The 26,813-nt window shown below is 42.7% G+C and overlaps 1 protein-coding gene and 1 non-coding gene across 2 annotated transcripts; one reads left to right on the top strand and one right to left on the bottom strand.

The window, feature by feature from the left end:
* The first annotated feature begins 820 nt into the window (after positions 1-820).
* LOC121534811 (IgGFc-binding protein) lies at positions 821-22,178 on the top strand. Its single transcript, XM_041841371.1, has 22 exons — positions 821-833; positions 1,141-1,388; positions 1,875-2,430; positions 2,572-2,768; positions 2,863-3,249; positions 3,689-3,990; positions 4,191-4,456; positions 4,889-4,942; positions 5,042-5,179; positions 5,433-5,695; positions 5,807-5,891; positions 6,002-6,076; positions 6,203-6,340; positions 6,689-6,951; positions 13,148-13,232; positions 13,316-13,615; positions 14,514-14,722; positions 14,844-15,000; positions 16,446-16,864; positions 19,222-19,351; positions 21,314-21,406; positions 21,780-22,178. The coding sequence occupies exons 1-22, from the start codon at positions 821-823 to the stop codon at positions 21,827-21,829; spliced, it is 4,428 nt and encodes a 1,475-aa protein (XP_041697305.1). The 3' UTR covers positions 21,830-22,178.
* Positions 18,191-18,263, bottom strand: trnaa-cgc. Its single transcript has one exon. It is a non-coding gene; the product is annotated as a tRNA-Ala (tRNA).
* Positions 22,179-26,813: the final 4,635 nt, after the last annotated feature.

A 26,813-nucleotide genomic window follows, 5' to 3' on the forward strand; every position in this document is an offset into this window, starting at 1 on the left:
GCATTGTCTGTTCCTTTAACCTTATGATTCTTAGATGTGTCTAGCTAGCTCCTAAGAAGTGAAAAACAGTCTGGGTTCCCCATAATAAAACTGCTTTGTTTGATTATCAGCAATCTTTAATTAAATTATTAAATTTGTAACTGGTTGCTGACACCCTTTACAGTAACTATGTCTTAATCAATGTTGTCATTTGATGTCTTTTTGACGCCATAAACTTGAACTGTCCTTTCCTGTTTGTCCCTCCCCCTTTCCCCGCCCACTGCTCTGGGTCCCCAGGACCCTTATAAAAGTCTGCACGCTCTCCCCTCCCTAGTCAGAATTAGAGTGAGACTCCAGTACTCTCCACTCTCTCTACACAGGCAGTGTAAAGAGTATTTTATCTTAGCCTCCGTAAGGGACCACAGCAAGAAGAACAGCCATGCTAGGAGGCACCTACACTGGGTTGCTGGCTACAGCAGCCCTCCTCTGTCTGCTACAGGCAGGGACTTGCGGAAGGTGAGTCTCACTGTCATAATGTTGGTCTATTGTTTAACATCTAACATACTCTTAGTTACTCTCCCTGGCTGTGTCTTACTCTTTCACTTCTACGATTTACTGTCTTAGTTATTATTATGTCAACATTAGTATTAATAATAAAAATGCTGAACTTTAGTTTGTAACTTGTTCTCTGATGCACCATGACACAGAGGTTATGATGTTGATTTATTGATGTGTAGGCTAGCAATAAAGTGTTTTACTTTGATATCAGTTTCTCTCCCACTGTTTTGATTTGATCCTAATGTCTTCTTTCAGTGTTGAGGGTGACAGATCATCAGTTACAATGAGAGATGCAGGTATGAAATAGTATGAAGGAGAAATAATGCTAAGTGTTGTTTTGCTTCTTTTTTTTTTTCTCAAACCAACACAATGATTGCTGAAGGAGAAGTGAGATTTGTCAGTAGAACTAGCAACCTATTCATCAGTCTGACTTATAGGCTACACCTTTGTGCGGTTTACGTTGTTAATTCCAGTGTCATCCACACCCCAAATTAACTATTTATTAAAAGCCTAAACAAAGAATAGGTTTCTCAAAAATTTACTTTACTATTTTAATTGATTATTCTCTCTCTTGTTCTCTCTCTCTCGCTCGCTCTCTCTCAGGGACCTGCACTGTCCACAGCGACTTCCACTACAGCACCTTTGACTGGGCCAACTTCCGCTTCGTTGTCCCCTGTACCTACGTCATGGCCCGGGTGTGCTCGCCCTCTGAGACCCCCCTGTCCCACTTCAGTGTGGAGGTGAAGAACGAGCTGCGAGGGAACTCCTCTGTGTCTCCTGTTCTGCAGGTCAACGTGGAGGTGGAGAACCTCAGGGTCTCCCTGCACAAGAGACAGAACCACCGGGTCATGGTGAGTACAATATTGGTTGTTATTATAAGGTTTATTCACTATACAATGGGTTATAATGGTTTATTGGTTCTAATCACTTTCACATATGATTTAGGCCTTTCACATTCCAACTGGCCACGTTAATGTTAGGTAATGTATCTAGACCCAGGAAAATGTGCTATTTGTAATTGAGTCATTGTACAGTCACTGCATAATAGTGCTAAACTTAGTTAGTCACTGGGTCTAAAAGGTCATATACAAAAGAGTATTTACTACAGTACAACAAAGTTCAGAGTTGGTTTACGCAATAATGTACAAGAATATGAAACCTTATCAGGTTTTTGAAAGTTATATGGGACATAAGAGGATTTGTATTTTGTCCCCTATTCCAAAGTATTGAACACATTGATCCAGTAAATATTTATTACATGCTACCGTAGATTACTGTGTGAACGGCAAAGAAAGACCAAAGTCTCTGAAGCAAACCAATCTTTATCATGTTTTCAGGTCAACGGCATTTGGAAGAAACTCCCACTGAGCCTCAACGGTGGCACCATCAACATCCGAGGCAATGCTGCTTCCATCATCCTGGAGACTAACTTCAACCTTTTTGTATCCTACGATGACACCTGTGCCGTCCATATCACCGTCCCCGCCTCGTACTCCGGTAAAGTCTGCGGCATGTGCGGGAACTTCAACCACCTGAGTGACGATGACTACCGCACAGCTGACGGTTCCGAGGCCCCCAACGCTACCACGTTTGGCCAGAGCTGGCAGAGCCAGAAGGCCTGTCAGTCAACCGTCGTCCCCCATGAGTGTCCCCCCATGGAGGAGGCAGAGTACGCTAGCGAGCCCTACTGTGGGTCCCTGGTCTCCAGGCATGGGCCCTTCGCAGAATGCCAGTCTGTCCTGGGAGCCGAGAGCTACTTCCGGAGCTGTGTGGCGGGGATGTGTGGAGCAGGTGGTGGCCTGGAGGTGCTGTGTGAGGCCCTGCAGTCCTATGCTGATATGTGCCTCAAGGCCGGGGGGCTCGTACCTGCCTGGAGGAACTTGACTATGTGTCGTAAGTTGTTTTATGGTTTCCTCTTTTGATTACTAACCTTCCTGCTGTTATTAACTATTGAAGTTGGAAACAACTTGATGATGATGATGATAGCCTTCTAGACATTTGACTAAATTCTCTGCCCTTTCCTTCCCTCCCCAGCCCTGGAGTGTGGTGCGAACAGCCATTACAACACCTGTGCTGAGGGCTGCCCTGAGGCCTGCTCCAGTATGGACACCCAAGGGGCATGTGGAAGCTGTGAGGAGAGGTGTGAGTGCGACCCAGGCTTCAAGCTCAGTGGGGGGAGGTGTGTCTCTGCAGAGGACTGTGGCTGCTGGATGAACGGAGAGCACTATGAGGTAAGGAATAGATTTAGGTTGATAGCAAAATATCAACACAGACAGACAGTAAGAAACACACACACACACATCTCTTTTCTTCACTCTTTTCCAGAAAGGAGCAACGTTCATGGACGGTGAGTGTGATCGTGTGTGCCAGTGTATGGGCGGGGGCGGGGGCAGATTCCAGTGTTCTGCTTCCTCCTGCGCGGCTGACGAGGTGTGCAAGGTCAAAGAGGGGGTCAAAGGTTGCTTCCGCTCCACCCCGGCCATCTGCCGCGTCTACGGAGACCCCCACTACATCACCTTTGACGGCAAGGCATACACCTTCCAGGGGGGCTGCAGCTACACCCTGGCCAAGACATGCGGCACACACACACCCGTCCAGTTCTCAGTGACGGGACAGAACTGGAACCCGGGGAGCGAGAGCAATGCTAAGCTGGCCGCAGTGGTTCTGGAGACCAACGGTCTGCATTTGAAGATGGATAACTGCAGCGCCACTGTAAGAATGAAAACTACGACATTTTGAAATAATATTTATTTATGCCTCCAGAACTTTCACTAATCAGCTCTGAGTGTGCGGTAGATTCTGCCTATTATTTACTTGTTACATTAACATTCATTGCTGACCCACTGGACGTTGCCCTCCTATTAACCCCCACCCCCTCCCCACTTCCCTGTATCGCTTTGGTACAACAGGTCAAATAAACTATATAGACTAGTACTAGAGAATCTAACTATGCCTATCCCTTCTATGTTTTTATTTGTATTTGCAACAGTTCAGTGTACTTTAGTTTCTACAATTTGTCCAATGAGACAGTGGAGACATACTTTACTCTAAACAACAATTCAATTTAATTCAGTTCAGTTCTACTGTCATCTATTTTACTTGGCTCCACTCTACCTTACTCTGCCCTACCCATCCCTACTCTCCACTGCAGGTGAACCATGTTTGGCAGCATCTTCCTATTGCAGTAAACGGCATATACGGCGAGGTGAAGCTGTACAAGAAGAAGCAGTACACTGTCATGGAGACAACCTTTGGCCTCCAGATGCTGCTGGATGATCATCACAGGCTCTTCCTGCAGCTGGACGAGCGCTACAAGGGTGAGATGTGCGGCCTCTGTGGTACCTACTCTGACGACCAGGGGGATGACTTCCTGACCCCCAATGGCACCAAACCCGAGACCAACGTGGTCACGTTCGCCAACAGCTGGAGAGTGAAGAGTCCGGAGGACGATCAGTGAGTGGGTTGGATGTTTTGAACCATAACGGTAACATACTGTACATTATGTTACCATTACGTTTGTAGTGGATGAGCGTATCCAGCCGTCAACTGAAAAATGCGGAACCGTCATTGTATCATCAACACTAATCTTTTAACATATCAATAAATCCAATACATAACACCACTGATCTCCTCTCATTTCCCCTCTCCTCTAGCTGTGTTGCCTCCCCACCTGCCCCCCAACCATGTGACCCCCATTTGGACAACCAGGGCTACCAGGAGTGTTCCAAGCTGCTGCGTGACACCTTCAAGCCCTGCCACCCATTTGTCCACCCCACGTCCTACATATACAGCTGTATGTCCGACCACTGTGCCTCCGGCGGGGACATGCATGTGACATGTTACTCCCTGAAGTCCTACGTGACCGCCTGTCAGGTGGCCAATGTTACCCTGCCTCCCTGGTGTAATGACACTGCCTGTGGTGAGTGTGGTATGGTGTGATTGTTTTCATAATGATGATGCTGCTGAGGATGATGATGGCAATGATGATGATGCTGACGGATTGGGTTTAGTTAATGTAGAGCCAATCATTAGGTTTTAATCTGACTTACATTTGGTAATAGACCCACTACTACGGTGAGGCTGTCCTAATATCAACACCGTACTATGATTGTATGGAGGTTGCTCACCCCATCCATCATCATACACTTTGGTTTTTGCTGTGGTCTTCAACTTGGATTCTTCATTCCTTCCTCTATTCTTATTTTCCTTCCCCTCTTCCATCCCTTATTCCTGCCCTCTTTTTACTCCCCTCCCCCCTCCTCCTCCTCTTACTTTCCCCTTCCTCCCATCCAACTGAGGCTTGTCCAATGTGTTCCTGTGAAAAACCCTGCTGTCTGTCTTATTATTGCAGATAGTCTACCTGGCCCTCCCACAAAACCACCAGTTACTACACCTGACAAGAAATGTAAGAACGTTGACCACATGATTTTCCAATGGCAGCATTTCCATTCCTTTGATACCAGCTGGTTTATTTGGTGACTGAGTTTTCTATGGCATCCTACAGTTTGTCCTCTAGACTGCAACTTTGACAACAGCGAGTGTGGGTGGGAGCAAATTGTTCAGGACAGTTTTGATTGGAGGAGACAGAGAGGCCCAACCCCATCTGACCTCACAGGGCCAACCCAGGACCATACCACAGGAGGTGAGAGGTTACATGGTTGTGCCCCCCAAAAATTCTGAAATGACCAAAGTGCATCATCCACTGTTTCTGAGATTGCACATTATTCAATGAATGCGACAATACATGGTTGTAGCCTATCGACTTGTACAAACAGTGATATATCAATACCTATCTACATAGTGGACACCATAGACACCATGGAAGCTAGCCATTTCAGAGCTAATATGCTGGGAGGCATGATGTTAAAGAGTGTCTGTGTGTGTTTGTTGGTCAGGTGGCTCCTACATGTACATTGAGGGCGATGGTGTGTATTACGGAGACTCTGCCCGTATGATAAGCCCTAAGTGCCAAAAAGGGGCGACCCAATACTGCCTGCACTTCTGGTACCACATGTACGGACAGGCCAAGGCCATGATTCTCAATGTCTACCAGCTTGACGAGCACAACAGACACAGGAAACTGTGGTCCAAAGCCAACAACCAGGGCGCCACATGGTATCCTGCAAAAGTGGATATCAATATCGATGGGTCATTCCAGGTAGGAGAAGGTATCAGAGGTTTTTAGAGGGTTAAATAGTGTGAAATGATTGTGGTTTTACCAAGAGAGGGGAGATTGTTTTTCACCCAACACAAAATGGCTCTGTTTCAGATCATCATGGAGGGAATCCGAGGCTCTGACCTTCAGTCTGACGTGGCATTTGACGACGTCTCCATCCAGTATGGATCATGTTCAGGTGAACTTTGTAACTATCATAGGGACGCATGCTACATCTAAACACTGGATGTCAGATGAGGAAACATTTACCCTTTATGACCAATGCCATTCCTCTGCTTCCTCTGGCAGGTTCCTCAACAGGTGGTATTGGAGGACCTTCAGTTCCTCCCCGAGTTGAAGAAGGAGCATTTGTCCCACACCCAGGTATATTACATCTATAGACTCATTTTCTTATGGAAATAAAAAAAAAACTCTATGGTACTTCAGAATAACGTGTTATAATTTTGGACACATTGACTTTTACAAATGTTTCCCATGTTCCCCGTTCAGTCTGCAACTTCGATTGCACTTTCGAGCAGGACCTCTGCAGTTTTACCCAATTGATGACGGATGTTTTTGATTGGACAAGGCACAGTGGCCCCACCCCCACTGCGATGACTGGGCCATCAGCTGACCACACTCAAGGAAGTAGGGTGCTCTTAGGACTTTTACCCCAAACTGAATAACAAAATATATTAATTGTTGTCATTGTTGGACATTGTAATGCTTTGTCTGAACGATTGCAAAAACTCTAATGCTCAAACAACAAACCTGAAAGTCAAAATTGGATTAAAGGACTTACCCTGTACTACTCTTTCTGCTCCATTAACTTCAATGGCTGTATTGCAAGACCTACATCCTCACATAAACAATCTGACCTGTCCCATTGCTGTATGAACTCCAGAAAGAACCCCTAATAAAATCTACTGCTATCTAAATTTAATCTGTGACCATATCTCTAATCTTATCTAATCTACTCTTGCCTATAATCTTCAGGTTCAGTTGGTCACTACTTGTACATCGAAGCCAACAGTGTGTCTAACGGAGACACGGCTCGCCTCCTCAGCTCTGAGTGTTCTGACCCCGGTCTTCAGTGTCTGCAGTTCTGGTACCACATGTCCGGTTCAGCGAAAACCATGGGCTTGCACATCTACCTACTCCAGGACCGCTACGCCGACAGGGTATGGTGGAAGAGGAACAATCAGGGAGACTCCTGGCAACTAGCCCAGCTGGACCTCAGGACCACTGGACCTTTCCAGGTGAGTGAGTTATGTTATGTGTGGTCTTGGTTTAATCTTCCCTCTGGAGGTTGGAACATTAAAGGTCCAATGCAGCCGTTTTTTTATGGTAACAATGAAGTACCTTACGGTAATAGATTTCCATTAAAATTGGCAAAATAGCTTTTTAGCAAAAAAATATGCCTCAAGCAATAATTTTGCTAGGACTGACTACAAGTGGTCTGAGTGGGGAGGGGAAAACTGAAAACTCGCTGTCATTGGCAGAGAGGTTTGGAACTCTCTTTGTTTTTGGTCCCACATCATCAGAGCCTGGCGCATGCTGAAAGCGGAACGAGAGAGAGTTCGGTTTGTTGTTTTGAACGTTTCTGAAAAAGTCCTTGAAATCAAATAGGTTACTAGCCTACCTGTTTAATTTGGATCACTTGCTGGGACTGCTACTATCTGTCCCGGGATACAGCCAAACCCTAAAGTCTGAAGAGCTGCTGCTTGGCGAAGCAGCTAGACTAGCTGCTAGCTATTAATCTAGCCAGGTTCCCTTGACAGTTTGAACACAGCCCGCAAAGCGGTTAGCCCTTGTGGCTGGGACCGTGGATAGTCCTGGGCTTGTGACTGTTTAAATCTCTGCTATTTGTTGCTTTTTCCATCGGCGCTGCGAGCTGTGCTGGCTGGAATTGCATGGAGTACCAGCGTTAGCCTATGTTGCTACTATCATGCCGCCCAAAGATAAAGAAGATTGGAGTAATGGAGAGGACAGTGTTTTGCTATCACAGCTGCATGATATTTTAAATCAACAAAAATATGTCTACAAGCAATTGTTACAGTAACAGGAAAATAGCTTCAGGAGCTTTGTCCAAATACTGGTGGACTCAACTAACAAAATAATGGGCAATCTGACCAGAGAGGTCCAAGACCTTAAGATAAGTGTTCAGTTCTCCCAGGGAGAGGTGGATGTCCTGAAAGAGACTTGCAGCAAAATTACAATCAACTGTAAGTCCACACGAGATGACATCAGCACTGTCTGTGAATCATTATTACAAATGACTGGGAAAAGAGGGAGGGACAATCCGGGAGGAATAACATTGTTGTGGATGGCATACCAGAGACTCCATATGAGAACTGGACAGAGTCTGAGGAGAAAGAGATACAAATTATAGGATCATAGAAAGATTGAGGTGGAGTGCGCCCACAGGTCTGGAAAACCTGTATCCAGCCCAGTTGACAGACCCAGGCCGATAGTGGTCAAGTTCCTAAGGACAAGATGGCTGTTCTGGAGAGAGCCAAGAACTTCAAAGGAGCCAACATCTTCCTCAGGAGGACTTCTCTGAAGTTGTGCGCCAGAGGCGGAAATAACTTATCCCAGCTATGAAAGCTGCCAGAGAGCGTGGGGGCATTACTTAAATCCACTTTGACAAGCTCATTGTCCAACCTCCCTCCCAAAAGCCTGAGAGGAGTGAGAGAGCCAAGCTTCCGGGTCAGTAGCTTCAGCCCAACATTACACACACACACACACACACACACACACACACACACACACACACCAACTGACACTCACAAGAGCCTGATAGACTGACTCTATTAGCCAAACAATGTTTAAAAGGAAATCTCAATATTATGTATCTCTGATAAGCTACCCAGGAAAGAGCTAAGAATAGCCCATATTAATATACAATATGTAGCCTTAGTAATAAGGTTCTTGAAATCAATAACTTGCTAACATTGAATAACATTAATATACAAGCCATCTCTGAAACTCACTTAGATCATTCCTTTGATGATACAGCAGTAGCAATACAAGGATATAACATATACAGAAAAGACAGGCATGGCGATGGGGGAGGTGTTGCTGTAGATGTTCAGAGCCATATTCCTGTAAAGCTAATTAGGATCTCATGCCAAGTGTCGTGGTTGCAAGTTCATATCATATGAATATCATCATATGAATATCATCACATCTTCACTAATGCTGCAGAGCTTTGCTCTAAATAAATATCAGTTCCCATTGGCTGTAGTGAACATAACATTGTGGCAAAAACAAGCTGTAGCTCAGCTGGTAGAGTACGGCGCTTGTAACGCCAAGGTAGTGGGTTCGATCCCCGGGACCACCCATACACAAAAAATGTATGCACACATGACTGTAAGTCGCTTTGGATAAAAGCGTCTGCTAAATGGCATATTATTATATTATATAAAGCCAAAGTGCCAAAGGTTGGGCCTGAAGTAATTTATAAGAGATCATACTAAATGTTTTCTTAGGACTCTTTTGTTGAAGATGTATGAAATGTATGTTGGTCTGATGTGTATGAGGAAGTGAATGCAGATGCAGCACTGGAAGTATTTGTAAAATAATGAATGCCAATTGTTGACAAGCATGCACCTGTTAAGAAATGTACTGTGAGAACTGTTAGAGTACTCTGGATTGATGATAAATTGAAAAATGGTATGGTTCAAATAAATTATGCAAAAGAGGTGGCAAACAAGTCAGGCTGCTCAGTTGATTGGTTGATATACTGTAAATTGAGACTAATATTAACAAAACCAAGATGAATGACATAAAACACAATGGAAAAAGACTTTGGAGTACCTTAAATGACATCATGGGCAGAAAACCCAATTCATCTCCATTGTTCATTGACGTTGATCGGGTAATTTATTTTTAAAAAACTTTCGATATTGCCAATCATTTCAATGACTATTTCACTAGTAATGTGGAAATACTCAGAAGTGAAATGACAACATTGAACAGTGAACCATCACATTTTTGTATAAAATATCTAATAATGAAAGAGAAGGATTGCTTTTTTGAATTTGGTCAAGTTAGTGTGGGAAAGGTGGAAAAACTATTGTTATCCATCAATAATGATAAGCCACCAGGTATAGACAACCTTGATAGGAAACTATTGAGAATGGTAGCAGACTGTATTGCCACACCTATTTGCTATATCTTTAACCTTAAGGAGTGTGTGTGTGTGTGTGTGTGTGTGTGTGTGTGTGTGTGTGTGTGTGTGTGTGTGTGTGTGTGTGTGTGTGTGTGTGTGTGTGTGTGTGTGTGTGTGTGTGTGTGTGTGTGTGTCCACAGGTGTGGAAGGAAGCTAAAGTAATTCCTCTACCTACAAATAGTAAAGCACCCATTACTGGCTTTAACAGCCACCCAATCAGTTTGCTACCTGTTTTAGTAGACTGATGCAAAGAATTGTGTTTGACCAAATACAATGCTATTTTTCAGATGACTGATGATTGGTTAAAATAAATGGATAATAAGATGATAGTGGAGCTGTATTGTTAGATTTCAGTGCAGCTTTAAATCTTATTGATCATAAATTATTATTGAAAAAACTAACTTGCAATGGTTTTACATCACCTGCCATCACATGGATGGAGAGTTATTTATTCAATAGAACCCAGAGAGTGTTCTTCAATGAAAGCTTCGTATAAAGGGTGTGACCATTGAGCAAGTTGAGGAAGCTAAACTCTTAGGTATAACATTGGATGGTCAATTATCATGGTCAAGTTATATTGACAAAGTTGTTGTGAAGATGTGGAGGGCTATGTCTGTTACAAAAATATGTTAAGCGTTTTGTTCACAAAAATCAACTGTGCTAGTTGTTCAAGCTTTGGTCTTGTCCCATCTTGATTACTGTCTGGTAATATGGTCAGGTGCAGCAAAGAAAGACCTAGCAAAGCTGAAGCTGGCTCAAAACGGAGCAGCACACCTTGCCCTTAACTGCACCTAAAGAACTAACATCAATATTACTGTGATGAAAATTCCAGGTTGTCTGCATAATCAAATAACATACAGCTCAGACACTCATACATACCCCACAAGACATGCCACGAGGGGTCTCTTCACAGTCCCCAGGTCCAAAATGAATTCACGGCAACGCACAGTATAATACAGAGAAATGATCGCATGGAACTCCCTTCCATTTACGCAAGCAAACAGCAAAATTACCTTTAAGAAATGGATAAAACAACATCTCATGGTACAATAAGGACTGTGAAATGACACACACACAGACACACTATCACACTCTAACACGCACAATCTACATACATTATTCTTTAGTAGTATTGTTTGAATATTGTTGTATTTTATATTGGTGTGACTGTTCTTGTCTATCAGTGTTTTGTTACTTGTCGTGTTTTATGTTTTTGTGTGAACCCCAAGAAGAATAGCTGCTGCTTCGGCAAAAGCTCATGAGGATCTGAATAAACCAGATAATATTATCCAATTTACCGCATGATGATGTCACTGTAGAAAGCCAAATCTCCCGCCCATGCAAATCTGCTGATTAGAAGGTCCTGTGTAGATTGTATTTTCAACCAGCAACTATCAGGAAATAACACTGATCAAAATCTTTCACACTTCTACAGTGTTCATTTCATCATCTGCTGTGCAATATGATACAAAATACAGGAAAAACACAATTTTGACTTCACTGGGCCTTTAAGCAGCATTGTTAATGCTGTGTTGTAATCTTAAAAAGTCAGACGAGTTTGGACTAACTCAGACATGTGTACCACTATTCATCCGGAAGGTCCCTTTGACAAAATGTGCTTACTGTAACTGTTTGCTATACAGTTGAAGTCAGAAGTTTACATACACTTAGGTTGGAGTCATTAAAACTCATTTTTCAACCACTCCACAAATTTCTTGTTAACAAACTATAGTTTTGGCAAGTCGGTTAGGACATCTACTTTGTGCATGACACAAGTAATTTTTCCAACAATTGTTTACAGACAGATTATTTCACTTATAATTCACTGTATCACAATTCCAGTGGGTCAGAAGTTTACATACACTAAGTTGACTGTGCCTTTAAACAGCTTGGAAAATTCCAGAAAATGATGTCACGGCTTTAGAAGCTTCTAATAGGCTAATTGACATCATTTGAGTCAATTGGAGGTGTACCTGTAGATGTATTTCAAGGCCTACCTTCAAACTCAGTGCCTCTTTGCTTGACATCATGGGAAAATCAAAAGAAATCAGCCAAGACCTCAGAAAGTCTGGTTCATCCTTGGGAGCAATTTCCAAACGCCTGAAGGTACCACGTTAATCTGTAAAAACAATAGCACGCAAGTATAAACACCATGGGACCACGCAGCCGTCATACTGCTCAGGAAGGAGACGCGTTCTGTCTCCAAGAGATGAACGTACTTTGGTGCGAAAAGTGCAAATCAATCCCAGAACAACAGCAAAGGACCTTGTGAAGATGCTGGAGGAAACAGGTACAAAAGTATCTATATCCACAGTAAAACGAGTCCTATATCGACATAACCTGAAAGTCCGCTCAGCAAGGAAGAAGCCACTGCTCCAAAACTGCCATAAAAAAGCCAGACTACGGTTTGCAACTGCACATGGGGACAAAGATCGTACTTTTTGGAGAAATGTCCTCTGGTCTGATGAAACTAAAATATAACTGTTTGGCAATAATGACCATCGTTATGTTTGGAGGAAAAAGGGGTAGGCTTGCAAGCCGAAGAACACCATCCCAACCGTGAAGCACGGGGGTGGCAGCATCATGCTGAGGGTGTGCTTTGCTGCAAGAGGGACTGGTGCACTTCACAAAATAGATGGCATCATAAGGAACGAAAATTATGTGGATATATTGAAGCAACAGCTCAGGACATCAGTCAGGAAGTTAAAGCTTGGTCGCAAATGGGTCTTCCAAATGGACGATGACCCCAAGCATACTTCCAAAGTTGTGGCAAAATGGCTTAAGGACAACAAAGTCAAAGACCTCAATCCTATAGAAAATAAGTGGGCAGAAATGAAAAAGCGTGTGCGAGCAAGGAGGCCTACAAACCTGACTAATTTACACCAGCTCTGTCAGGAGGAATGGACCAAAATTCACCCAACTTATTGTGGGAAGCTTGTGGAAGGCTACCCGAAACGTTTGACCTAAGTTAAACAATTTAAAGGCAATGCTACCAAATACTAATTGAGTGTATGTAAACTTCTGACCGACTGGGAATGTGATGAAAGAAATAAAAGCTGAAATAAATAATTCTCTGTACTATTATTCTGACATTTCACATTCTTCAAATAAAGTGGTGATCCTAACTGACCTAAGACAGGGAATGTTTACTAGGATTAAATGTCAGGAATTGTGAAAAACTGAGTTTAAAATGTATTTGGCTAAGGTGTATGTAAACTTCCGACTTCAACTATATATCCGCTGTTATAAATGTTTCTCCCTGGCTATTACTTTGAACTCAGATCATCTTCGAGGGCCGAAGAGGCACCACTGATCAATCTGATGTGGCTATAGATGATGTTTCTCTGCATCGTGGACAGTGTGAAGGTAAGGGTCACTCCCTCCACAGTCCATATTGGTGAACAACACAACCACATTTGGGGTAATTGTTATAATGTTGATATCCCTAGATCTGATTAAGTCGACAACACCAACCGAAAAACCTGTGCCAGTAGACAAGTCTACCACTGCACCACCACCAGCTCCAATTACCATGAGACCAGTACCACTAAGACCAACAACCACTGCACCAGCTCCAACTAACTCAACCATGACACCTAAACCCTCAGCTACTGCTAGGCCACAACCACCAACAACTATGAGACCAGAAACATCAAGACCAGAAACACCAGCACCACCCACAACTGAAATAGCACGACCACCAAGACCGACAACTGCAAGACCACAACCGCCCATCATAGCAAGACCAAGTAAGTCTTTATGTGCCCTTTGATAACACAAAGTTACAATCTTCATTCGTTACAGACCCCTCTCTAACACAAGTGTTATACAATCTGTATTTTACAAATGGAAAGACACTAAGTACAAAGAAAATGTAATATGTACTTATTCTTGCAGTCAGTGTGCTACATATTCTATACACTCAACATTATATTTGAAGAGTTTAATTCAAAACACTATATATCCATTTTCAGAAATGTTGGTAAATTAGCTTTTATTGTTTAAAGAAATTATGAAAGAGATTGGTGTGTTTTTTCACTATCTAATCATGGCATGGGGTTGGCCAATGACAGACATGTATTTGTTTCAAATCTATCACTTGGTTTCATTTCAGAGAGACAAATAATCATGTTTTCTGCTAAATGCTATATATCTGCCTCACTCTCAGAGAATAAGTAGTACTACTAGGTTTTACACAGTGAAATGTAACAAATTACTACATCTTTTATAAAGAAATGTACAAATGATACATTTGTGACATCAATATTTAATGTTTAAAAAATATATTTAATACAGTAATATGAGATTTGTATGTAAAACATTTACATTTTAGTAAAGCAGATGCTCTTATCCAGAGTGAATTACAGTAAGTGCATTCATCTTAAAATAGCTAGGTGAGACAACCACACATCAGTCAAATATACAGGATACAAACATTACATTCCAGCTAAGCAAATGGATATATAGCATTTGCACCCAAAGAATGTTTACATTTTCATACACATCTAAAACCTATGAATGAAAAATCTGAGAACAATAATATTTTACACACATCAATTTACCCATAATAAGAAATCATTTCTGGTGAAGAATTGGTGGATAGAGCGTTAATGGAAATAAACTCTTCATCTGTTCTTTGCTCTCTAGCACCATCGTGCCCAAAGAACAGCCACTTCACCCCCTGCATCTCCGACTGCCAGCCCACCTGTAAGCACCTCCACGGCCCACCCGACTGCCACTCTGACGAGCATTGCATACAGGGCTGTGTGTGTGATGACGGCTTTGTGCTCAAACAGAGGGTGTGTGTGCCCATCCAGCAGTGTGGCTGTGTGGACAGCAATGGCAACAGCCATCACGTAAGTAACCTAGCACACAATGAGAACTGCTTTAGAAGTATGTTTGGTGTAGCCCCAGTGCCCATAGTTACATGTGTGAAATCTGCAGTGTAATGACTTTAAAGATGGACTTTCATTTCAGTTTAAAGAGAGCTGGTACACTGAGCACTGCCATCAGAAGTGTGAATGTGTTGAAGATGATGGTGTGGGGGAGATCGACTGCGATGATGAATATGAGTGGGATGGGGATGCCATCTGTCTTCAGAATGAAGCTGGACAGTATTTCTGCAAGTCAACAGGTAGGCCACACTTCTCAGAAACTTGACTCTCTTAGGAACTGGCTCCCATAAACTCAACAGACATTCAATTGCATTCAATGCCAATCACCTACAGACCTCTGTCAAGGCCTAAAGTTCTCTAGTTTTCTAAAACCAAATCCAGAACAGTTAAGTCTCATAGACCTTCACTGTTTTCTATCATAGTTCCTATCTACAGTGCCAAAAGTATTCATCCCCCCTTGGCGTTTTTCCTATTTTGTTGCATTACTACCTATAATTTTAATGGATTTTTATTTGGATTTCATGTAATGGACATACACAAAATAGGAGCACCATTAATTCCATTATTAAAAAATTGAAAGAATATGGCACCACAACAAACCTGCCAAGAGAGGGCCGCCCACCAAAACACACGGACCAGGCAAGGAGGGCATTAATCAGAGAGGCAACAAAGACACCAAATATAACCCTGTCCATAGGACCACTTTAAGCCATACACTCCACAGAGCTGGGCTTTACGGAAAAGTGGCCAGAAAAAAGCCATTGCTTAAGAAATAAATAAGCAAACACGTTTGGTGTTCACCAAAAGGCATGTGGAAGAAGGTACTCTGTTCAGATGAGACTAAAATTGAGCTTTTTGGCCATCAAGGAAAATGCTATATCTGGCGCAAACCCAACAGCTCTCATCACCCCGAGAACACCATCCCCACATTGAAGCATGGTGGTGGCAGCATCATGCTGTGGGGATGTTTTTCATCGGCAGGGACTGGGAAACTGGTCAGAATTCAAGGAATGATGGATGGCGCTAAATACAGGGAAATTATTGAGGGAAACCTGTTTCAGTCTTCCAGAGATTTGAGACTGGGACGGAGGTTCACCTTCCTGCAGGACAATGAACCTAAGCGTACTGCTAAAGCAACACTTGAGTGATTTAAGGGGAAACATTTAAATGTCTTGGAATGGCCTAGTCAAAGCCCAGACCTCAATCCAATTGAGAATCTGTGGTATGACTTTAAGATTGCTGTACACCAGCAGAACCCATCCAACTTGAAGGAGCTGAAGCAGTTTTACCTTGAAGAATGGGCAAAATTCCCAGTGGCTAGATGTGCCAAGCTTATAGAGACATACCCCAAGAGACTTGTAGCTGTAATTGCTGCAAAAGGTGTCTCTACAAAGTATTGACTTTAGGGGGGGTGAATAGTTACGCACACTCAAGTTTTCTGTTTTTTTGTCATATTTCTTGTTTGTTTCACAATAAAAAAATATTTTGCATCTTCAAAGTGGTAGGCATGTTGTGTAATTCAAATCATACAAACCCCCCAAAAATCGATTTTAATTCCAGGATGTAAGACAACAAAATAGGAAAAATGCCAAGTGGGGTGAATGCTTGCACAAGTCACTGTATGTGTTTTCTCACCACATGTTGTTCCTATGGTATTAATCTTGTTTCTATTTTTGCGTTCAAGACTTCAGTGAGTGCTCTATCAAGGGAGACTCAGAGTACAGAACATTTAACAACATGAAGCATGACTTTGAGGGCACGAACTCTTACGTTCTGGTCCAGGCCACAGGCCTGTCCAAGAACCAGCCAGACATCTACATCGAGGCCATCAATGACATCATCAACCAGGATGGTGATGACAGTCATAGTGACAGTAGCCATGGTGACAGTAGCCATGGTGACAGTAGTCATGGTGATAGCAGTGATGAGGATGACAAGCATAAAGACAGCATGAGAAGCGAGAACAATGAAGACAAGCATGATCACAGCGATGAGGACGGTGATGAAGATAGAAAAGAGAACAACAGCCGTCTGCGACTCAGAGGGCTGAAGATCAGAGTCTACAACCACACAGTGGAGTTCAGGAAGAACAGGAAACTTGTTGTAAGTATTTAGGACTTCTACGTTATGTAATCCGGCAATTATAAGGCCATTCTTAACCTGTACTCCTCTTTACACATTATTTATAATGTTCTTTCTGATTTGTTACCCCATGTCTTTTTTATGGTTGTTTTTTTGTTTTTTTACCCCGCTTTTTCTCCCCAATTTCGATCTTGTCTCATCGCTGCAGCTCCCCAACGGGCTCGGGAGGCTAAGGTCGAGTCATGCGTCCTCCGAAACATGACCCGCCAAACTGCGCTTCTTAACACCCACCCGCTTAACCTGGAAGCCAGCCGCACCAATGTGTCGGAGGAAACACAGTTCACCTGACAACCGAAGTCAGCCTGCAGGCTCCCGGCCCACCACAAGGAGTTGCTAGAGCACGATGAGCCAAGTAAAGCCAACCCCAGCCAAACCCTCCCCTAACCCGGACGACGCTGGGCCAATTGTGCACCGCCCTATGGGACTCCCGATCACGGCCAGTTGTGATACAGCCCGGGATCGAACCCGGGTCTATAGTATGTGCATGCGTCTGTGTGTCTCACCCTGACCCTCATAGCCACTGGCTAGGTGTGATAAGATAAATGGTTCATGACAGGGTTGTAGTACATTAAACTTCAGAGGAATGTAGAACTAGCCATATATAACTTTTTCACTTCTTCCCTATTTCCCTCCTGACCTTAAAACACACTCACTAGGCTTACTGACATAAATACGTTGGATGCCTTTAAAGGTCGACTTTGAGCAAAAACGCAAAAATAGCTGATCAATGCACCATCATACTAGGTCATTTAATGCTTTAAATAAAAAAAATTATGCTTTAAAAAAAAAAAATATTTAACCTTTGTTTAACCAGGAAAGGCTCATTGAGATTTGAAATCTCTTTTTCAAGAGCGTTCTGGCCAAGATAGGCAGCACCAAGTCATTACACAATTACAGACAGACAACATGAAAAACTACAAGTAATCTAGTAAACATCCATAGAAATCACAGGAGCATAACAAAATCATAAAGTTTTGTGCACCCTGATACAAACATTATCTGAATGTCAGCACAACTGGACAGTTTTTGTGTTTTGGGAACATATATTTTGTGATGTTCCCACCAGACTGTTCCCACAACCTAATGTAACATTCTGGGAACCTTTTAAAGAACAGATTAAATGTGTTATAGGAACGTTTTTGCAACATCAACTAAATGTTTTATACAAACATACAAACTTTGGGGGAATGGTCTGTGGTGGTTGTTACAGATTTACATTTTAGTCATTTAGCAGAAGCTCTTATCCAGAGCGACTTACAGTTAGTGACTGCATACATTTTTCATACTGGCCCCCCGTGGGAATCGAACCCACAACCCTGGCGTTGCGAGCGCCATGCTCTACCAACTGAGCTACAGATGTTGTGCACAACATTTTAGTGAATGCTAGGAGAACATTCCAAGGATATTTCATCTAAAACATTTTTGATAAATAAATAGATTTGATCAAAAACATTATCTGAATGTTTTTGGGATGTTATCATCCTAATGTTAGATAAAACCCTAACTATAACTTAATGAGAATCTTAGCTAATGTTCTGGGAATGTTCCCGGTTTGCTGTGTGGCTAGCTGGCCTCTGCATAGTCCCCAACAACCGGATGCTCCAGTTTTCATGGGAAATGGAAAGAGAGCCTGTGACGTGACTTCCGCTTTTAGACGTTAACAAGGCAACACTCCATCTTAACTCCTCCACATTTACCGGATTGGTTGAACAGAACCTCCCTCAACAGTTTTTTTCTTCTCGTCAAGACCAGTATGTAGGGGATCTAGTTTCAGGTGTTTCTTTTACGCCTGCTATGTTAGGTTACTGGCTAACTAAAGTGGCTAGCTTAGCTAACGAACTAGCTACGTCGGTCGCAGAGCGCATGAACAGAATGACACATCGATGAACCACCAAAGGCACACCCCATTTCTGTTAGAAAATTGAGAAAGGGGCGGAGTTGGAAAATGTTTTGTGCCCTAAGTCGACCTATTAAATCATAGCTATATTCCTACAGTGAAATAATTGTTTTCCCAAGAAATATATGTGTGTAGTAGACTGCTAGCACATTTTGACTTCTTGGCATTGGGTCAGTAACAGTCTTTCAAGCTTGCCTGCTTTTGTTTGCCACTGTAACAACAGATTAACTTTTAGCCCAATTATTTGTTTCCTCATTGGTTGCTGCCCTCTATTGTTGACAGATAAGCAAAATTACGTTGAACATATGATCTCTTGCCCTTTCCTTCCTTCCTTCCATTCTTCCTTTCTTCCCTCTCTTCTTCCTTCCTTCCTTTCTCTCCGTCTCTCTCTCTCTCTCCCCACCACGCTCCCTCTCTCCAGCTGGACGGTAGGAGCACGCATGCCCCTGTCTCCCCAACAGGGGGTCTGAGGATTCTGGAGACCTCCTCTCGTATCTACCTGAAGACAGACTTTGGCCTCTCCGTGGAGTTTGATGGAGACAGCAGAGCAGGTAACACCACTGTTACATCACAGCCAAAGGAGAGTTTACATTTTTGGTATCTCACCAGTCTCTCTGATAATAGGACAGTAAGATAGCTGTACAGACAGTGTTTACTGCCCAATATGTCTCTTATCTGTGGACAGATATCATCATAATAATATAATTAACATTTATACCTTTTTTCGTAGCTTGCAGAAAGGCAACATACTGTATCAATCCAAACACATACACTACCAGTCAAACGTTTGGACACACCTACTCATTCAAGGGTTTTTCTTTATTTTTACTATTTTTTACATTGTAGAATAATAGTGAAGTCATCAAAACTATGAAATAACACGTATGGAATCATATAGTAACCCAAAAAGTGTTAAACAAATCAAAATATATTTTATATTTGAGATTCTTCAAACAGCCACCCTTTGCCTTGATGACAGCTTTGCACACTCTTGGCATTCTCTCAACCAGCTTCATGAGGTAGTCACCTGGAATGCATTTCAATTAACAGGTGTGCCTTCTTAAAAGTTAATTTGTGGAATTTCTTTCCTTCTATACAGAAGATACCCCTATTTGGTAAAAGACCAAGTTCATATTATGGCAAGAACAGCTCAAATAAGCAAAGAGAAACAACAGTCCATCATTAGTTTAAGACATGGTCAGTTAATACGGAAAATGTCAAGAACTTTGAACGTTTCTTCAAGTGCAGTCGCAAAAACCATGTAGCGCTTTGATGAAACTGGCTCTCATGAGGACTGCCACAGGAATGGAAGACCCAGAGTTACCTCCGCTGCAGAGGATAAGTTCATTAGAGTTACCAGCCTCAGAAATTGCAGCCCAAATAAATGCTTCACAGAGTTCAAGTCACAGACACATATCAACATCAACTGTTCAGAGGGGACTGTGTGAATCAGGCCTTCATGGTTGAATTTCTGCAAAGAAACCACTACTAAAGGACACCAATAAGAAGAAGAGACCTGCTTTGGCCAAGAAACATGAGCAATGGACATTAGACCGGTGGAAATTTGTCCTATGGTCTAGAGTCCAGATTTGAGATTTTTGGGTCCAACCACCGTGTCTTTGTGAGACGCGGTGTGGGTGAACGGATGATCTCTGCATGTGTAGTTCCCACCATAAGTTATGGTGTGGGGGTGCTTTCCTGGTGACACTGTCTGTGATTTATTTAGAATTGAAGGCGCACTTAAACAGCATGGCTGCCACCGTATTCTGCAGTGATACGCCATCCCATCCGGTTTGGGCTTAGTGGGACTATCATTTGTTTTTCAACAGGACAATGACCCAACACACCTCCAGGCTGTGTAAGGGCTATTTTACCAAGAAGGAGAGTGATGGAGTGCTGCATCAGATGACCTGGCCTCCACAATCCCCCGACACCAGAGTGAAGGAAAAGCAGCCAACAAGTGCTCCGCATATGTGGGAACTCCTTCAAGATGGTTGGAAAAGCATTCCAGGTGAAGCTGGTTGAGAGAATGCCAAGAGTGTGCAAAGCTGTCATCAAGGCAAACAGTGGCTATTAAATAGATTTGTATTTGTTTAACACTTTTTTGGTTACTACATGATTCCATATGTGTTATTTCATAGTTTTGATGCCTTCACTATTATTTTACAATATAGAAAATAGTAAAAAGAAGGAAAAATCCTTGAATGAGTAGGTGTGTCCAAACTTTTGACTGGTACTGTATGTGTATGATGTGCCATAAAATGTAATGTGTATGATGTGCTATAGATGTGTATTGTACGCTTTATGATATACAGTAAACTGCTTTATGATATGCAGTAAACTGCTTTATGACATGCGGTAAACTGCTTTATGATATACAGTAAACTGCTTTATGATATACAGTAAACTGCTTTATGATATACAGTAAAATGCTTTATGATATATAGTAAACTGTTACAGAACATAGACATACTGACAGAATGAACTCACATCCATGTATTTATTTTCCATAGTAATCATCCTGCCCCACATCTACAAGAGGAGATTGGGAGGCCTATGTGGCAACTTTGATGACAAGAAGAAGAATTACGTGAGGAAGCCGAACGGTAACCAGGCCAAGAGCGTCAAATAATTTGGAGAGTGCTGAAAAGGACAGACTGAGCATAACATGGAGAGGCATGAAGTCACAGAGACAGTACTAGCTACCACTACCATGTTAATGTCTGCAATATCATGTGTATGGTGTATAGTATGGCATCCATATTAGGAACTCCCTCAGTTGTCACTTCTCATTTCACCTTTGTCGAATCTCAAGTTTCACTTTTGACTATCTCTTAACCACTATCTCTTAACCAACAGTATATTTGACTTACTTGGGGAAAAAGCTAATGATCATTCTTATTTTTTATTGTAAGGAAATGTTACATCTTTAAAGAGCACCAACATTAAAACTGACTCATTCTTCTTTTATGTTTTCAGAGGATCATCTTCCCTTTGTAACTTTGCCTATGGCCAGTGACCTGACCTGACCTCAATGCATCAAGACCATTGAATGTGTAATTATTTTCTCATAGACAGACGCATTCCTTCCTACAATGGACACAGTGCATTTGAAAGCACTTGGGTTGAAAAAAGCTTGGGTTTTTGTGGACTGTAAGGAAAATGGATCAATAAAGTATTCGACTTCTTCTATAGGGTTGTTGGTTTAAATCCTGTTGTTTCTGCAGCTTATGACCCACCTGTGTGCCTTACAGTCTTAGGTTCTTTGCACCGTTTACCTAGTGAAAGAATCAATGTACACACATGACACTTCCCACATGAAAAAATACTACAGTTTACTATAGAATACTACAGTTCAGACCCCAGTTCTACCTACCTACAGGTTATGGAAAATGTGTTATTTCAGTATTTCTCCAGTAGGTTTCCTCAAGGAGAAAGCCTCCACTTCTATGTCAAAGATAATAAAACAAAAACACTTTAGTAAATAATACTGTATACTACAATCCGCAAAAACACTACATGAATTACTATAGTATATATACCATAGTTAATTGTAAATACTACAGTATATTACAGTAAACACTACAGTGAATACTACAGTAAAGTCTGCAAAAACACTACAGTGAATACAAGAGTATTTATACCATAGTATACTATAGTTTATTTTTCATGTGTGGTTATACTTGTGTATTACTGCTAACGTGTACTATTTATTCGTACGCCCACATTCCTTTAGCTTTAGGCTGCTTTCCAATATTTCAGTGACTGTAATGTACAATATTACTGTATGATAATCGAAAACTATGTAAATCAATGATGCAAGTGTTTAAGCTTATGTTTTATTTCTTGAATTATTTATCTATGCTTGATATGCATTTTATGAGATCTTGTGTATAATAAATTATTATTCACACTGCACCGATTCTGTATGTGTTGAAAACAATAGGACAAAGGCAAGTTTAATAAGGGGTAAAAAAATGTAATGCTTAGGGGCCATCGTTGTAAAACTCAAGTGATTTGACCTAGAAAAACTCTGGGCCCTGGTTGTAGTGTATTATTTATTGTCTCAATCAGTCTGATCATGTGTGTCTCCATTGGTCTAGTCCAGTGGCGTTCAGTGCCGTTTAAGATGAGGGAAGACGATTATTGTTTTTCATGAGCATGGCCTTATTTCTATTACAGCATATTGGATGACTGTCATTCATATTCCATTCACTCAGTTCAACGTAACTGCGATAGGTTTAGGCTACATGATACTTGAATTTTCCCTATACCCATCTTGAGGTTGCTACAACCTAGCCTATGAATGAAAGTTTACAACGTAGGTGCACACAGGTCAAGAGAAAAATGTAATGTGACAGACAGTGACACATTCAATATTGCCTTGCACACTCTTGCCTGCATCTAACTGATCTAGGTGTAATCATTAGTACAACAGTTGCAAAAGAGTTTCTATTAGAAAAATGCAGGTATGTTTATCCCCATTTCGTTCCGTTTGCTTCCGTTTAAGAAACGTTTTCAACAGAATCTGCGGAATGAATACACCCCTGATCACGCGTAAACACAGTTCACTTTCATAGCAGCCACGTTGTATTCTTTCTCGCATCTATGTGCTCTCCTCTCACCTTTTCCCTTCGCTTGTGGACTTCAATGCACAACACATCAGCTGTATGTGACCAGGCAATAAACCTTTCCAAGCCAAACCATATCATAACTGGTGCCACAACCTACATCGTAGTCACCAAGTAACGTCATAGTCAACATAGCTAATAGAACTAACGCATTAGTAAACCCGCTACAATCATGCAGTAACATTACAGTGTACAGTCAGTAAGCAGTTTAGCACTTACACCGGCGGGCCCAAGTGTCAATAAATTAGTAAAACCAAAAGCTTACCTTGACTTGGCTCTCTCGCTTCCTCTTCATTTTGGAAGAAATGTATTTGTATAAAACTATTCAACTATTGTCTTTCTCTCGCTTTGAGTCAACTACTCACCACATTTTATGCACTGCAGTACTAGCTAGCTGTAGCTGATGCTTTCAGTACTAGATTCATTCTCTGATCCTTTGATTGGGTGGACAACATGTCAGTTCATGCTGCAAGAGCTCTGATAGGTTGGAGGATGTCCTCCGGAAGTTGTCATAATGACTGTGTAAGTCTAAGGAAGGGGGTGAGAACCATGAGCCTCCTAGGTTTTGCATTGAAGTCAATATACCCAGAGGAGGACAGAAGCTAACAGTCCTCCGGCTACAACATGGTGCTACCCTACAGAGTGCTGTTGAGGCTACTGTAGTCCTTCATTGCAAAACAGTGTATTTTAATCAATTATTTGGTGACGTGAATATATTTAGTATAGTTTTATCAAAAAATGATAACTTTTTAATTGTTGTACAATTTATATTTTTATTAAATTCACTGAGTAGGATGGTCGTCCCCTTCCTCCTCTGAGGAGCCTCCACTGGTCTAGTCAGTGGACACTGTTCAAACGAAATACACACCATTCCTTACATGTCAAACATGAACCAATAATGAAAATAATGTTCTTGTTAGTAAATCATTAGATGCCACTTTGACTTTTAGGGATACAGGTACGACCAGTGATGTCTATAAAGCCTGGATGACTGACGGGGTACTGTATTGAAGCCATCGTGATGCCTTGGTACTCCTCCTCCATTGTAAAAAAGGTTTTGGAAGCTATAGAAATGCATTTATTAATGTCTAGTTTTCGTTTTTGACACGTTTATTCCATTACAGACACCTTCTTGCATACTGTTAAATTATATTATGTGAGCTAAACTTTTTAAAAAATGAAAATATATAAAAACATTTTCTTTCAAGTATTATTTTTTTACTACTAATGTTACTGTCCCCACTACAAGAACAAAATACTTAAATACATGTTATTGAAATACTGTAGAATTCCATTCATTCCTATGGAGGACTGCTCCTACTGGGGAGCGCAAATATGGCCGACCGGTGGCTTCAAAGCCTCTCAATGGCCAATACATAGCAGCAATCCAGGGTTTATATACATAATTGGGTACGACTGTGGTGTCAAGTCTGAGGTAATAGGATATTATCAACTTCTCTAAGCACAATAGGTGTTTGTGAACCTAGCACACAATTAGATTGTTCGTCTGCATATGTGTGCCCCCATGCATATGATTGACATTGTATTCATTCATACCCACATAAATTAACATTTACCACGTTTGGCTATCAAACAGCAGGATGATGGGCCTACAGCACACATTGTGTTTCTGATGCTGTTGCTGCTTCACCATCCACAGGGGATCTTGCCAACGGGTAGGGAAAAGAGGGATGAAGTTTATTTCCAAAACGCTATATCCACCAATTTTACACATTTGTGTTTTTTCATCAGAAATATATGCTTATGGAAACCTTCATGTGTGTAAGCTATTAATGCCCTCAGATTTTGTATTAATAGATTTAAGTGTCAAGAGTGCTGTAGGTGGGTGTAGTGGTGGAATCAAGCGCAGGACACCGAAGTATAGTCCAAAAGACTTTAGTAATATTTCCAACAAGGAAAATATGAACACACTTGCCCGAAGGCGAAATTACGCACGAAGGCGACAAAATAACGGCGCACTAAACATGTGCGAAAAATGCTCCAACGTAGTGGAGAGAAGCTCAACCGAGCGAGAATGCAACAAACAACACTACGACAGCAAATAATACAATAACACACAACACTAGACAAACACAACGAGAAACTTATAGGACACTAATTACGCTAAACGAGAAACAGGTGTCACAACAAACAGACAAAAGCAAACGAACATGAACCATACAACGGTGGCAGCTAGTATTCCGGAGACAACGAACGCCGAAGCCTGCCCGAACAAGGAAGAGAGGCAGCCTCGGCCGAAACCGTGACAGTACCCCCCCCCCCTTGACGCGCGGCTCCAGACGTGCGCCGACTCCGGCCTCGGGGACGACCAGGAGGACGCGGAGCAGGGTGCGTCGGGTGCCCACGATGGAATTCCGTCAGGAGAGACGGGTCCAAAATGTCTCTCCTCGGCACCCAGCACCGTTCCTCCGGACCGTACCCCTCCCACTCCACTAGATATTGGAGACCCCCATCCGACGTCTCGAATCCAAGATGGACTTCACGGAGTACGCCGGTGCCCCCTCGATGTCCAATGGGGGCGGAGGAGTCTCCCTGATCTCACTTTCTTGGAGTGGGCCAGCTACCACCGGCCTGAGAAGAGACACATGGAACGAGGGGTTAATACTTTTATATTCAACAGGTAGTTGTAATTTGTAACACACCTCGTTCAACCTTCTCAGGACTTTAAATGGCCCTACAGGCCAGCTCCCGACGGACGTCCTCTCGTAGACTACATCTGTAGTGATCGACGAGAGCCCGCTCATTCCACCCTGCATCTGCCGCTAGAGTACGGAATTCTAGGGCGAACTCCTGAGCACTCCTCCTCCCCTGCCGGAGGAAGACCAGACGCTCCCCCGCCGCTTTCCCCTCCGGGGGATGGTCAAACACCGCCCTGAAGCGGCGGGAGAACTCGTCGTATGTGATGGTGTCCGCGTCGATCCTCCTCCACTCCCGCGTTGGCCCATTCCAACGCCTTCCCGGAAAGGCAGGAGATCAGGCGGACACGCTCTCATGTCCCGAGGGCGCCGGGTGCACGGTGGCCAGGTACAGCTCCACCTGGAGAAGGAATCCCTGACACCCGGCCGCGGTACCATCGTAGGCCCTCGGGAGCGAGAGTCGGACTCCTCGGGGTTCCGGTGCGGGAATGGGCTGACTGGCCGATGGTGCTGGCAGGGAGGATGGCGGTGGAGGCGTCCCCCAGCCTCGGATGGTGGTGATCACCTCCTGCAGTGCGGTCCCCATCTGCAGGATCTGGTCACTTTGTTCCCGGACCTTGTCCTCCAGCGTCGCCTGGGCTGCTGCGGCTCCTGCTGATTCCATTCTTAAGGTGTGTTATTCTGTCAAGAGTGCTGTAGGTGGGTGTAGTGGTGGAATCAAGCGC

This window comes from Coregonus clupeaformis, chromosome 21, assembly GCF_020615455.1.
Source record: "Coregonus clupeaformis isolate EN_2021a chromosome 21, ASM2061545v1, whole genome shotgun sequence".
NCBI lineage: Eukaryota > Metazoa > Chordata > Actinopteri > Salmoniformes > Salmonidae > Coregonus > Coregonus clupeaformis.